Genomic DNA, 15,776 nt, shown 5'->3' with positions numbered 1-15,776 from the left:
TATAAACAAAACAAACAAATAAATAAATAAATAAAACATGCCTCTATTAAAAAAAAATAATAAAATAAAATAAAATAATTTTGTAGATAATAATATTTAAATGCTATAAGTATAATGTAAATTAAAACTAACATGTTATTGTGCATAGATCTCAGCTGCTTACAAAGAAAAAAAAGGACAGATTTGATAGATAAAATAAGATTTGATAGATAAAATAGGAATGGGCAAGCAAGAATCATTGAACTTTTGAGGCAAAATCAATAGTATGAAAGAGAAAAGTCAAGATTAAACAGAAGAATGGCTATGTCAGAAAAGGTACCAAAGATTCATGATTTCTGTCCATAGTATAGAGTTGTACTGAAATCAGCTGCTTAGCTAGTGATGGCATTTCTCAGCCATCTTTGTATTCAGGTTCTATGATTGTAACAGGGTGGTCCCCAGGAAAGGGGGAGGTTCCAGGTTTCCTGCCCCACCCAAGGGAGGGTGGAGCTGAGCAGGGAGAGAAGAAGCTGCAGAGGAGACTGAGGAAGGAAGCAGGATGGAGAGCCAGGAGACTTGGAGGCGGTGTATGGAGCCTAGAGACACGTGAAGAAACTGCAATTGTCTTTTGGTCATGGACGGGGTGACAGATGTGGGTGAGACCCATGGGGAGGAGACAATGGCAGCTTTTATCTTGATTTTGATTTTGCTCTTTTCCTTACGGGCTTGTCTGGTTGTTTCTGACCCTTTTCTGTGGGTCCCCACTGGAAGATGCTTTAGACTTTGTGGCAGGCTTTGGGGCCTTGCTCTGGGCCAATCCCATTTGGATGGAGTTTTACCCACGAGGGGACGGGTAACTTTGGGTGCTTGATTTAGAAAGTAGATTCTTTGCCTTTCCTGTATTGTTTCCTAATTGTATTAAAGTTCCTCCCCATTAAAATCTCATGTTTTGTGTTAATGCGGCGGATGGCAGAACCTATTTAGAGCAAGCAGGTTTGCGGGGTCTGGGGTGCCCCTCTCCCTGCCCTGTAACACGACTGTCACCAGTGAAATATGAGTAGATCTGATAAGAGTCACTTCTTGTACCAATAAGTTAGTTTGTCTTTTCTGCCTGTGTCTTGTACCAATAAGTTAATCTGTCTTTCCTACCTGTGTCTTCTCTCATTGCTTACTTCCTTACTTTTTTCTGCTGCTCTGATACACCTCCTCAGAGAGGCCTTCCCTGATATCTAAATAAAATATTTCACATTCTGCCCCAACTCCATCATTCTTAGTCTATACCATTGTCTTGTTTTATTTGTTCTCACCACTTGATATTTTATAAAATATATCCATCTATGTGTTTTTAAAATCTACCCTCCCCTCTCAGAATAAAAACTCCAAGATGGCAGCAACTTTGACTTGTTACAGCTACCCTCCAGTTTCTGCAGCAGTGCCTATTATCTATCAAACACTTAGTAAATGTATGTAGAATGAATGAATGAATGTTTGAAGCTCTGATAGGAAATACATATATCTACAGGAAGAATACATATGTACATTTTAGTTATCAATGGTTAGGTTGTCAGGGATGTTAGAAGAATGGAAAGGAAACTTTATTGTCTTCACATAAATATAGGATTACAGAATGAGACCAAAAATTATGAGGCTCCAATTTCTAGGTCAGTACATTGACAGGAGTAGAAGAAAGGTATTTAATTCTTGTGCCAAGCACCCTTGTTCACAGTGGTCTACCAGGCATTGTGATTTCCTCTGTAGCTCTTGGTTACTGTGAGAAGCAGCAGGATGCTGAAGTACTCTCTGAGGGGTGCTGTTTTGTTCAGCTTTCAAAGCATAGAGAACTGTGGAAATTAGGTCACACCTCATGGAATTTAAATAACAAAATACTCTACCTTTCTTAATGTCCTAGTTCTCCTAGTGCTATATTTCATTTTGTTTATAAATGGGAATTATTATTTTTGATTTACTCTTACAACTTGAGGTAGTTTTCTTCCTTTTATTTTGGTAGTACTGACATACTTTTTATCCTTATTCTTCAGAATGGATTGGGGAGAAGAATATTCCCATAATTCTTTTGACCTACACTGTTTGTTAAATTCATTTCCTGGAGACTTGGAGTTTAAGCAGATCTTCAGTGACCTTGATGAAAAGATAGAACAAAATGCTGCGAGGTAAATATTGCTAATTATTTTAAACAAGTTGGTTTCATGTTCATTTACAAAGAATTTACTTCCTCTCATTTTAGTGTTTCCTACTCCTAGATAATTTTAGGTTTTAATTATTAACTGTCCTAAAAAAAATGGATTATACCCTTCCCCTTAGAATTTAATGATTGACCTTATCTGATGAGACTAGAAAATTAAGACACTGTCTTCATATACATAAATTTAAAGTTTATCAAATTCTTTGAAATGACTTCTTGCAATTTGCCAGTATTGGTATCCTGGTTTTTCATTAATGACTTTAGAGTTAAACATTCTTATTTGATGGATAAGCCAGAAATTAAAAATTTGAAATTAAGATATTAAAATGAAAGTATAAGTCAATAGATTGCTTGAGTTGCTGAAAACAGAATATTAAATATAAATTATTTCATGTAATATTTGTCATTTTAAGCCTTCTTCTCACTTTCTTGTGAGGCTAGGGATTCCATTTTTTTTTCTGCACCAGATTAGTCTTCTATTATCCACAAAATGTTAGTGTTAATAAACATTGAGGGAAGCAGGGACAGCTAAATAGTTTCCCACTAATTCTTGTTCTTTGATTGAAAAGATTTTTGTCTTCATTTGTATTTGTGAGACCTGGAGTCAGTTCTCTTACTAGAACTCTTTTGGTCAAATGTACTAATCTGATATAGGTTACAAATGTTCAAACTACAGTAAAGATTTCTATTGTAGAATGAAACATGACAATATTTCCTTTGTTTAAATTTCAGTTATACTGATACTTAATTTAAGAAAACTGAATTGAACTAGTGACATGTTCCTGTGATTTTTTTCCCTTATGTTTTAATGAGAAAACAATTTTTCATCTTCATAACAATAAATACAAATAACTTAAATCCAAAAGATAATAAGTGTTGTGGGATGATAATTAAAACCAAAATCATCTTCAATCTCAGAAATTATCTCCACAAAGGCAGAGAGAAAGAAAATATGTTTATTGTTCAACAAGCATTAAACCAGAATGCAATGTGCATCACAGGCAGTCTTCTAAGAGATTGCAAAAGCGGAAAGGAATCTCATTACGTTATATAACCTCATAGGTACAGCCTTTTTCATACTTGTTTTCAAAATAAACAATCAGTACTCCTCAAATAGAAGATTCTATAGCACATTTTGTTACCATAGTTCATCTTAACTTTATAATAGGTAAAGACCACCTGTGTTAGCAATTGACTTTATCTTGAGCAACGGACTGCTCTTTATGAGGTAATTTTGCAAATTCAGTAAGGCCCCCAGCAAAGTGAGGTCCCCTATCCCCCCAAAGTAACTACAAGATGGGGGAGCTGTCTCCCTTGGTATCTACATTTTGAAAGATGACTTCCAAGTATTTGAGAAAGACAATCCTGGTAGAGAAAGCTGGCAAAAGGACTATCAAGAGTTTGTGGGCCTCTCTGGTGGCACAAGGGGTTAAACAGTGCACTAGGAAGCAATCCACAGCCTCTGCAGCACGAGTTCGATCCCCTGCCAGCCAGGGAGCAATCCACATGGCAAGGCAGACCTCTCCTGTCTCGCCTGCTGCTCCCCTCAGCAGTGTATTTTGGTCAGTCTGCCTGTTCTGTACCCCACTCTGGTGAATCCTCTCACTAGCTGCATCTCTGGCCTGTACCCCAGCTCTTGTATACATAAATAAATAAATATTTAAAAAACAAAAGAGTTTGTTAAAGGACACATTTCACAGAGTTTAAAAAGTACTAAGGTAAATACATTAAGAAAAAGGGAGAGAAATCTCTTCCCATATTTTCAACAGTGAGAATTAAATATCATTTTTAAATTTGTATTTGCCCTTATATTGTAAAAGAATATATATATATATATACAACTGGACAGGAAGAATAGAAATGTTACTTGTCATATTGTGTGTCTATAAGAACTTCTCTACCTTAGTGTCTTGTTAAACTAATAAAATATTATTATGTTATATGTAATATGTATTTAAAAGATACTATATCATTAGCATATATGTGACTTTACTGTAGGAAGGGTATTTTTTGTATAATATATAGATATTAAATATATCAAGTTTTAATTATTATAGTATTTCTTTAATTATTCACTGTATATATAATGCATAGCACAGTTTCTAGTCCAAAGGAGCTTATAAATAAAAATAGTATTACCTTACATACATTAGCAAATCATTGTTTAAATTTTAGAGATGGTTATATTAAAACAAGTCTCAAATATTTTCTAAAAGAGTAACCTTATTCCTTCATAATGCCATTTAGGCTCCATCAGAACAAAACAAGTCACTGAATTCTGATGCTTTTTTTCTAAGCTACTTCATTTTTATTTGCTAAACCATCTGTACTTCATTTCCTGCTCTACTTGGTCAATAAGAAATCACATTTACAAGTGAAACAGTGATTAAAATATTGAGTTTTGCATTCATAAGTTGCTATTTAGGTCAGAGCTCAGATGTTAGTATTAAAAAGAAAATATGATATGGAATGTAAGGGTATAATTTTTAAATTAAAAATATTTTATTGCCTATATATTAAAACAAACCTAGAACAGAGCCACCTCAAGTGACCATTGATCTTCACAAGGGATAAAATAAGCGAGTAGTTGTATTTGCTGTATGTTACATTTAGAATCAAGGCTATTTTTCATCAAATTCAATTATGTTTTTATTATACTCTGGAGAATAAACATAATAGTATAGGGTGTATATATTTTTAAAATAAAATACTGAATAATAACCATGGTTCAGAAGAGTGTAAATCATTTATGCACTCATTTATTGCCTTCTAACAGAATAGCTTTTAGAAAATTGTGTGTCATGACGAATCAGTTATGCCACACTTACATTGCAGTAGTTGAATTACCCTTGGCATTTTTGTATTCTAACAGTTCTATTTATCTCTCACTGGTGTACATTGAATAAGTAATGAATATCTATATGATATGGATTTTCCCAATACTTTTAAAAGAAAAAAACACTAGTAATTCATTTTTAAATATGGTATTTTTCCTTACCCTTGAATTTTTAAAGTTGTATTTCTAGCAGTGACCCTGACACCTAGGTGTGAATTCCTACCTCTTTTTAATATCATCAGGTTTTATGAGCCACAGGGTCTTTTGCTTCCCCAAAGCAGTGATTCACTAGAATGGACCAGAGTGCCCAGAGGTCACTGAACCTTCACTTGCCCTTCAAGAAAGGCTGTCATTCTCTCAGACCATTTTCACTTTTACATCCTCGTTTCCATTCTAGTCAGAGAGAGATGATTCATAGGCCTGACAGTAGAAATCAGTGACGGTGAATCATTTACTTTTAACACATATCAAAATTGGTAACAACAGGGTAAATAACCTGGTGAAGAGGAATACTATGAATGCTGTAGCTACAGACTCAGTTCTATAACTGAAAACTGCTCACAGCACTGAAATATTTTTTGAGCTTGAGTGAACTTATTGTTAGTTTAACAAGATATTAAGGTATAGAAGTTCTCTTAGGCTCACAGAAACGTGACAAAAAATGTCTGCTAGTGGACACACACATATGAATATATTTCATAACCACAGAAAATCATGTAAAATAAAAATTAGTCATTTCAAAAACAGTATTATGTATTAATATTTCTGGAAGTATTTTGGCACTTATTTAATAATGGTCAGAGGATGCAAATTAATACTCCTTCAATGAAGGAAAATGGTGTTATCGACTTAGCACTTTTTTTTTAGCTTCCTATGTTTGTACTTCTCTTTTGTGTTTCTGTATCCTACTGAACAAGACTGAGCCACTTGAAAGAAGCCTTAAAGGTTCCTCATCTATCCCTCCAACCAAAGGAAAACCCAAAGGACACTTCCCAGTTTCTGCTCCCTGGGCACTTTCCAGTATGCTCATCCTGATGAGAGTACTTACCCACTTACCCCACTCTTATTTCTTACTGTTTAAATTTCTCATTTTCCCACTAAACTCTAAACCAGATGTTCAATGATGCATGAAGGGGGAGTAGGAGTGAATGGGAAAAAGACAAAGCACCCTCAGGTGGCCTGTTGAACCACTTTCTCCTCATCATTTTACCACTGTTAGCTTCATTATTTGAATGCCTAACATGCTCTTTAACTCTTTTTTTCCCATCACCCTACATTATGTGGCCTCAATGCTTACCTTAGACCTCTGCTTTAGGAGATTCTGATAAGTAGTATAAAATGTGGTATCAGTAGCTCCATTAGATTGGTTGTTAAGAGATTCTGTTGAGGGCCTCCCTTGGTGGTTCAGGTGGCTGAGCACAGCACTGTGAAGCTGTCCGCAGCCTCTGCACCGCCGGTTCTAATCCTGGCCCGTGGCTAGGGTCCCACATGGAGCTGCAGACCTCTCCTGTGTCGCCCTCAGCAGTGTATTTCATCAGTCTGCCTGTTCTGCTATTATTACAACTACCTGTGTATGGCGGTTGAGCGCTGGGTTGCGAAGCTGCCCGCAGCCTCGGCAGTGCCAATTTGATCCCCAGCCGCCGGCGAGGGTCCCACATGGCGCTCAGACCTCTCCTGCTGCGCCTGCTGCTCCCCTCAGCAGTGTATTTGGTCAGTCTGCCAGTTCTGTTCCCCGCTCTGGCTCTGGTGAATTCTCTCACCCTCCTGTGCTTCTCACTGTACCCAGTGCTTGTATAAATAAATTAATTAATTAAAAAAAAAACTAACTACCTGTGTATTTGCGTGTGTCCTTCCTTATGAGCGTTTATTTATTTGATAGTTTCTTAGAAAGTACACAGTTTACTGTTGCAAAGTTCTTCTTCAGTGGTCCTGCAATTTTATTTTATCCCATACTTATTGTAAGAGAATGCATGCTGTATGTCCTGCCTTCTAACAATGTAACCTATAGTTTGTATTATAAAAACCCTCAGTTTGTAGTCAAACTTGTAGTCAGATCTATTTTCTTACTTAGTCATTGCATATATACAGGCAATGGAGGCAAAACCTACAGACTATATGTGTTCCCTGATGTCTTCTCATTCTCATTTATATACATGTTTTCCCTCTTTCTTTATTTCCCTGTCTCTGTCTCAGGAAGAGAACCAGTAGACTCAGCGTAAAGTGCATGCTGGTGTAGATTTTCCACTTTTCTACTCCTGTTTCAGTTTGTGTAACTTCATGGGATAGACCACATCTGACTTTAGTCTGAACTTACTGAGCAAGCTTACATTGGTTAAAAAAAGGAAAACACATTAAATTATTCTTGTTTGTCATGGGTATTAAATTTCCTTCTCCTTATATACCTATGGAGCATTTCTTCTGGAAAATTCTTTTTGCTGTTAAAATAGACTTGTGTAGTCTATCTGCCATCATTGCATTGATCCAAGTCAGAGGTAAATTTAAGAAGAGACCTGAAATCTCTTGAGATATAATACCAGTCACACTCCCATAAGGTCCAGCTCACTCCTGCTACTATCAGAACTATTCTGCCATTGACTAGAAGTTTGGGAAGTATTTCACAATTGTTTGATTCTTTTAAAAGCACTATAGACTTTTTAGATTGATACAGTCTTATGTCTAAACTTTCTTTTTTTAATTGTTTATTATTATTGTTTAAATTTTATATATTTTTACATCATTTTTCATTTTTACATGCATGCATTTTCATCTTGGTTATAGTCTCCATACAATTCCCAGCCCCCCTTGTTTACATCCTACTCCCTCCTCCCATCCCCCAACCCCCATAGTCTTTCTCTGGTTTATAGTTGCTTGCTGATTTTGATTTTTACTTTATTATAATTAGTCTTTTTCCTGGTCCCTTATTTATGTTTTCTAAATTCCTGCTATGAGTGAGACCATCCAGTATTTTTCTTTTTCTTTCCGGCTTATTTTGCTGAACATGATCCCTTCCAGCTCCATTCATGTCACTGCAAATTGCATGAGTTTATCTTTTTTGATTGCTGAGTAATATTCCATTGTGTATATGTACCACATCTTCTTGATTCAGTCATCTATTTTTTGGCATTTGGGTTGTTTCCATAGCTTGGCTATTGTAAATAGTGCTGCTATAAACATAGGGGTGCAGGTGCTCTTTGGAATTGATGTTTCTGTGTCCTTTGGGTAAATACCTAGGAGTGGAATTGCAGGATCATATGGAAGCTCTATGTTTAGTAGGTCAAGAAATCTCCACACAGCTCTCCATAGTGGTTGGACCAGTTTGCACTCCCACCAGCAGTGCAGGAGAATTACTTTTCTGTCTAAACATTCTTGAAGCCATCTGGACCATCCAAGTCCCTTTCTAAACTTTGCTGCGGATTGGTGGTATAAAGCAACAAATCAACAGAGGACCCTAAAATTTTAAAGTGTATTTCTACTATAATCCTCAGAAAATCACTCTGGAAAAAATAGACAGGAAAGGCCTCCCCTGGTAGCACAGCAGTTGAGCACTGGGCTGCAAAGCTGCCCGTAGCCTCTGCAGCACCGGTTCGATCACGAGGGTCCCACATGGTGTGACAGAGCTCTTCTGCTGTACCCGCTACTCCCCTCAGTAGTGTATTTCATCAATCTGCCTGCCTGTTCTGCTCCCGGCTCTAGCTCTGGTGAATGCTCACACCCTCCCATGCTGCTGACTGTACCCAGTGCTTGTATAAATAAATAAATAAATCTCCTTTTAAATTATTTTTTAATTTTTTTGATTTTTTTAATTTAATTTTTTTTATTTTTATATATTGCCCATACAATTGCAACCCCCTGATTTTGACCCCAATCACTCCTTTCCCCACCCCACCCTAAAAGTGTGTCTGTGGTTCAAAGTTGTTTGTTGATTTTGATTTTTTTCTTTCTTATAGTTATTCTTTTTCCTGGTCCCTTATTTAGGTTTTCTAGATTCCTGCTATGAGTGAGACCATCCAGTATTTTTCTTTTTCTTTCCAGCTTATTTCGCTGAGCATGATCCCTTCCAGCTCCATCCATGTTGCTGCAAATTGCACGTGTTTATCTTTTTTGAATGCCGAGTAATATTCCATTGTGTATATGTACCACATCTTCTTGATCCAGTCATCTATTTTTGGGCATTTGGGTTGTTTCCATAGCTTAGCTATTGTAAATTGTGCTGCTATAAACATAGGGGTGCAGGTGCTCTTTGGAATTAATATTTCTGTGTCCTTTGGGTAAATACCTAGGAGTGAAATTGCTGAATCATATGGAAGCTCTATCTTTAGTAGGTTGAGGAATCTCCACACAGCTCTCCATAGTGGTTGGACCAGTATGCACTCCCACCAGCAGTGCAGGAGAGTTTCTTTCTCTCCACATCCTTGCCAACATTTGTTGTTGCTAGATTTTTTAATATGTGCCATTCTCACTGGTATGAGATGGTATCTCACTGTAGTTTTGATTTGCATTTCCCTGATTGCAAGCGAAGTTGAATATTTTTTCATATGCCTGGTGGCCATTTGTATTTCCTCTTCAGAGAAGTTTCTTTTTAGCTCAGCTCTTTGTAGATTTTTGTGATTAGTCCTTTATCGTTAGTGTTGTGTGCAAAAATTTTCTCCCAGTCTTGGGGTTTCTCTTTGTTTTGGTTATTGTCTCTTTTTGCTGTGTAGAAGCTCTTTAATTTGATGTAGTCCCAGCTGTTTATCTTTGCCTTCACTATCACTGCTTTGGGTGATGCGTCTGTAAAGATGTCTTTGAGATGTTATGTAGTGTTTCGCCTATATTTCCTTCTATATATTTTATGGTTTCAGATCTTATGTCTAGTTCTTTAATCCATTTTGAGTTGGTTTTTGTGCATGGTGTGAGGTAGTATTGAAGCTTCATTCTTTTGCATGTAGCAATCCAGTTTTCCCAGCACCGTTTATCGAACAAACTTTCTTTGCTCCCGTGCATATTCTTTGCTCCTTTGTCAAAGATTAGTTGACCATAGATCTGTGGGTTTATTTCTGGGTTTTCTATTAGGTTCCATTGGTCCATGTGTCTGTTCTGGTTCCAATACCAAGCAGTTTTGATTATTATGGCTTTGTAGTATAGTTTGAAATCTGGGAGAGTGATGCCTTCATTCCCTTCTTTTTTTTTTCAGAAGGGTTTTGGCTATTCAGGGTTTTTGGTGGCTCCATATGAATTTCATCAATATTTTTTCTATTTCTTTGAAGAATGACATTGAAATTTTAATTGGAATAGCATTGAATCTGTAGATTGCTTTTGGTAGGATAGTCATTTTGATAATGTTAATTCTTCCGATCCATGAGCAGGGGATGTCTTTCCATTTCTTTGTGTCGTCTTCTATTTCTTTTAATGGTGTTTTATAGTTTTCTTTGTATAGGTCCTTTACTTCTTTTGTTAGGTTTATTCCCAAGTATTTGATTTTTTTTGTTTCAATAATAAAAGGAATGGTTTTCTTAATTTCTTCTTCTTCAGATTTATTGTTTGTGTAAAGGAAGACTACTGATTTTTGTGCATTGATTTTGTATCCTGCCACTTTACTAAACTGATTGATTAGTTTAATTAGTTTTTCTGTGAGTTTTTGGAGTTCTCTATGTGTATTATCATATCGTCCACAAATAGTGATAGTTTGACTTCTTTCTTGCTTATTTGGATTCCTTGTATGCCTTTCTCTTGTCTTATTGCTCTGGCTAGGACTTCCAGTATTATGTTGAAAAGCAGTGGTGAGAGTGGGCATCCTTGTCTTGTTCCAGATCTTAATGGGAATGCTTTCAGCTTTTCACCATTGAGAATGATATTGGCTGTGGGCTTGTCATAGATGGCCTTTATGATGTTGAGGTATGCCACATCTCAAAGAACTAGAAAAAGAACAACAAAAAAACCCTAAAGCCAGTAGAAGAAAGGAAATAATAAAAATCAATGAAGAAATAAATGAATTAGAAATTCAAAAAACAATCCAAAAGATCAATGAAACCAAAAGTTGGTTCTTTGAAAAAATAAACAAAATAGACAAACCTCTAGCAAGGCTCACAAAGAAAAAAACAAGAGAAAACACGTATTAATAAATAAATCTTTTTTTTAAAAAAAGAATGGACAGGAAATTGGAAGTTTATTAGCATAGTCCAGATGAGAAATGATAGAAACTTGAGTCTAGTTTTTCAAAATAAGAATGAAAAGGAGACATGTTTGAGAAAAATTTAAGAGTTGATGTTAACAGGATTTGGTGTTGAAGATGTTTTTTTCCAGAAAGAATAATTAAAAGTTTTTGAAATCACCAAGACTCTGAAATGGTAAATAGCTCAGGAAAAAAAAAAAATATTCACTTTCTTACTACTCTTTTTTAGCTACTGAAGTAGTTGTTTTAAGAACTCTTTTTTCAATTTAAAAAAATTTCCAGAAAAACATTTGTCTCTGGACAATAAATTTTTATTTCGTGGCTGCTGGTAATTTAATTAGTTTTTATACATCAGCCTTTTTACCTGTTAATTACCTATCAATCTCAAGGAATTTTAGTAATCTATTTAGATAAACTAGGCTTATCTAAAAACCAGACAATTCTGTTTACCTAACAACTATTTCTTAGTGCTCTTAAACACATGATAGAGAAGACTTTTCTTTAGACTGAACTTATTTTGTAGGCAAAATGTAAAACAAGACCATCAAAAATGAAAGAATTTCAAAAACATTTTAATGCTTAGATTTTCCACACTATAAAAAGTTTTTTAATCTCTGCCAGGAGAACATTAGGCTTATTTTAAAAATAAAAGTTTTGGGCCTCTCTGGTGGTGCAAGGGGTTAAGGCACAATCTTTGAAGCTTTCCGCAGCCACTGCAGTACAAGTTTGATCCCTGGCCAGGGAGCTACCCACATGGCGCAGCAGACCTCTCCTGACTTGCCTACTGCTCCCCTCAGCAGTGTGTTGCGGTTAGTATGCCTGTTCTGTTCCCCACTCTGTCTATGTTGAATCCTCTCACCTCCCACAACTCTGGCCTGTACTCCAATTCTTGTATGCATAAATAAATAAATCTTTAAAAATAAAAATTAAAGTTTTATCTTCCATAAAAGCAGAGATAGATGTTTTCTATAACCTTTATATAAAAATATAACTGTAATTTTGACTAATGGGATATACTTTTTTCCTTCTATTTTATATAAATAAGACAAAATGTTGTAATTTTGGAAGAGCTTTTACAATTAGCTTGTTTTGAAATTTTGTCATAATTCTTCAGTTCTTTTTTTCTCAATTCCTCTCCAATCAGTATTTATGCTGCTGTTTAATACTATCTATTTAATTGTAGGACATCTCAATTTTGTTGGAAGTAATAGAGGGCATATACATATATACACAGAAATACATGCATAAATGTAATTGTGATATTAAAAATAAAAGTAGTTTTATATTTTTTTATATCAAAATAAATATAGTTTTAAAGACATGGTGGTGAGATGAGAAGATTAGCATTGAATTCTTAGGAGTCGGAGGTCAAGGAATTCTAAGTACAGTGTTTTCCTTAAATTTCTTAAAACTTCCATATTCTTGTATATAGCCTACTTTTCTACAGGAAAAAGTCTTCTAAAGAAAAAGCCTTTTTTGAGCAGGTACATGTGTAAGTTTCTTCCTATGTACTCCATTAGCACATTGTACTCCTCTCTTGTCAAGTCTTACTGCATTGTAGTTATTTATTTATAGGTCTGTCTTTCTCACTAGACAGAAGTCCTTTAGGGAATGTACCATTTCTTATTCATGTTTGGATTCCTAGTGTATATCACAGTGTCTTTCACATACTCAGCATTTGGGTAATGTTTATCAAATATAGTGCCTCCGTTCAATATGTAATTTTTATACTCTAAAAGGAAGCGAGTAGTGAATATTGAATGAGAAAATTACCATGGATAACCTTTCAAAAAACATACTGCATATTGTATTTTAAAAATGGTTTATAAATTGATTTGCACACAGTGTCTCAGTAATGTATCTACTTGCACACATCATTAACTTGGATAATTCAGGCATTATAATTAAAGCACATTGAGATTCAAAATTAGTAAGAAATGTTGAGACATGTGAAATGGCATAAAGAGTATTATAATAAACATTCATGGGTCCATCATCCAATTTAAGGAATAAAACATTACCAGGACTGCTAAAACTTACCTTATTCCTCTCCCCCTGGTCCATCTCACTTATATTCTGCCCTGTATTTGGTACATTGTTGATTCCAGGACATTTTCCTATACTTAATTGCCTCTGTTTATAATCCTGAGCAAAATGTTGCTTTGTATGACATGTTTTCAAACTTTTTTATCAATATTATTATGTGGTACACATTTATTTGTGCCTTTTTTTCCTTTGATGTTATATTTGAGAGATTGTCCATGTTGATAGCTGCTTTTTACTTTATTTTCATTGCTTTATTCTCCTAAATGAATATAACTAGTCATTCTCCTATTGATGACATTTAGGTTTTAATATCACAAATAAATTTTAAAAGATGGTTTAAAAAGGCCTTGCTTAAGCTAACTAATGCTTTAAATTTGGAAATTTAAACTACATAGGGAAGAAATCTACTATTTTTAGACCTCTTACAAATTTAGTCTAATGTTTGGGATTTAATAATAAATATACTAGTTGAACTTCTGTTTGTGGAGTTACCTTTATTTTTTCATGACAGGCCTGGCTTCCAAAACAAATTTGAAACAACTTGCAGCAATACCATATTATTTCAGAAAACCTAGACTAAGATCTTGGATCATTCTAATCTAAGGCTAATATAAGCCTCCTCCCATCCCCGAATTTGGTCCCCATTTGCAATATTACTATCACATATGAAAATATTGTTACCTTTTATGTGTTAAAATTAATTTTTAATTTAATTTTTACCACAATTAAAGCAGGTAAATTGTCAGATTATATGCCAAACTGACATTTATTTTCCATTTTGAGAGTAATTCCTTTTGTGTAACAATCAGGAAATAACAGTTCTCTAGACTTTAAATGATTGATATTTTAAATAAGATATATAGACAGTGTGTGGTAAATGTCATGATGACAAGATATTTAGTCAACTACAAACAAAATGAAGTTCAGATAATGAATTCTAAATTTAAAAATTTGTGACAACATGACTTTAAAAGCAAGCTCAACTCGTTTGGGGTTGTATCCATGAGGAAGTTCCTTTAAAGCGCAACAACTCAATCACTTTGTCAGTTTTTGGACAAATGACTGAAATATCTAGTCCTCTGAAGGCTTTACCCTTTTTTTAAGTTGCAGTTATTGGCCTCTACCCAGATTCAGATGTTAGAGATTAGTCTAAAAGCTACGTCCTGATAGACGCATCTTTAAGTAGACTACCGAGCCTTTCCAATTCACATTACTGTAATTTATTAGGTTTCATTGAATGAGACACTTTAGGATATTATAATAAAAATCTTTGATAAAGGTTTCTAGAGTAAAGGTATATGCATAGGGCATCCTGTTTCTCAGTGCACAGAAGTACTTGTGTAAATTAAGAAAATATATGCCCATCTCATATCATACTTAGAAATAACATTGAGTTATTAGGAAATTGAGTTGCCTGTGGTCTGAGGAGATAATATTTTTCTTGTAAGTTCACTGTTTTCATGAAAAGGCTCTTTGATTCTCAGAATGTATTTGTTTCAAGGTAATTCAGTTTGAATTCACACATTCAGTTTGAATTCACACATTCGCAGATGTGTCCTGAACAGTCTTCCTTAAATTTTTACAGTGCATGTTTTATAGATAGTTGCACTTGATGAATATTGAAGAGTCTTTATATGACATTGGTTTTAATAATGAACTATGACATGGACTGTATACTTAATAGCACTGATATTTTCAAAACAGTAGTAGCAGTTCAATTAACAGATCTTTCTTGATATTGTTAAACTATAAATGAAAAGTTATCAATTTGAGTAAGGGGATTCAGCTTCAAAAGAACTTTCCTATTTATAAGCTTCCTTGCAGTTTAGATATGCTGCCATCAGGTGGTAGTAATATGTTATGTCCTTGTGGCTCCACAGATGACATTCTGCTTCAGGTCACCAGTTTACCCACAAAGATTTATAATAATGAATGCACAGATTTTTACATGAAAATTAAAATCACATCATATATCTGCTTAATTTTAGAGCCAAAGATGCTTTGAATAGAATTTTTAAAACATTATTGTAAATTTCAATTGGGTACCTTTTCTCTGTGTTTGGTTTTTGTTTTTTTTTTTTTAGCAAATGAATTTCATCTAAGACTTCTAAAAATTTAGAAAATATAGAAAAGAAAATTTTAAAGCTCTAATTTCATCATTCAAAGATAATAGCTACTAACCTTTAGCTTTATTTCCTTCCAGTCTTTTTTTTTTTTTTGTATGTATGTATTTTTCAGTATGTTTTTTGTTTTTGGAATTGTGTTCAATGATAGGAAATGGCTTAGCAGTAGTGACATTGTATATAAAACCATATCTTTTACAGCTTTTAAGATTACAGGTTCATTATAACTGCTTAATAGTTAATAGTCTGTTGGTTGAAGTTTTCATAATTGTATGGTCATTCATCTATGAGTACATAACATATTTTTCTGATCGTTAGAATCAGGATTATTTTTCCTCTACCTGCCATCCACAGCCTCAGAAGGACCATTATTTCATGGTATATTTTTTTATTTTATTTTTTAGCAAAAAAGATTTCTCATCATCTAGCTGTGTAGGT

At 34.6% G+C, this 15,776-nt stretch overlaps 1 protein-coding gene across 13 annotated transcripts in view; it reads left to right on the top strand.

The window, feature by feature from the left end:
• KIAA0825 (KIAA0825 ortholog) overlaps window positions 1–15,776 on the top strand; it is a 388,655-nt gene that overhangs the window by 43,346 nt on the left and 329,533 nt on the right. For 12 of the 13 annotated variants that reach the window (XM_054688516.1, XM_054688522.1, XM_054688514.1 and 9 more), the window contains one exon: window positions 2,019–2,150. In XM_054688516.1, coding sequence (XP_054544491.1) covers window positions 2,020–2,150 — 131 coding nt within the window. In that variant the 5' untranslated portion in view covers window position 2,019. Of the gene's footprint in view, window positions 1–2,018; window positions 2,151–15,776 lie in introns of those variants that run through there. The other variant, XM_054688524.1, reaches the window with a different exon arrangement.

Source organism: Talpa occidentalis, unplaced genomic scaffold, assembly GCF_014898055.3.
Source record: "Talpa occidentalis isolate TD23 unplaced genomic scaffold, MPIMG_talOcc4v2.1 talOcc4.6, whole genome shotgun sequence".
In the NCBI taxonomy this organism is placed as follows: domain Eukaryota; kingdom Metazoa; phylum Chordata; class Mammalia; order Eulipotyphla; family Talpidae; genus Talpa; species Talpa occidentalis.
Note: the sequence above shows the minus strand (reverse complement) of the source record. Positions and strands in the feature narration are given on the sequence as shown.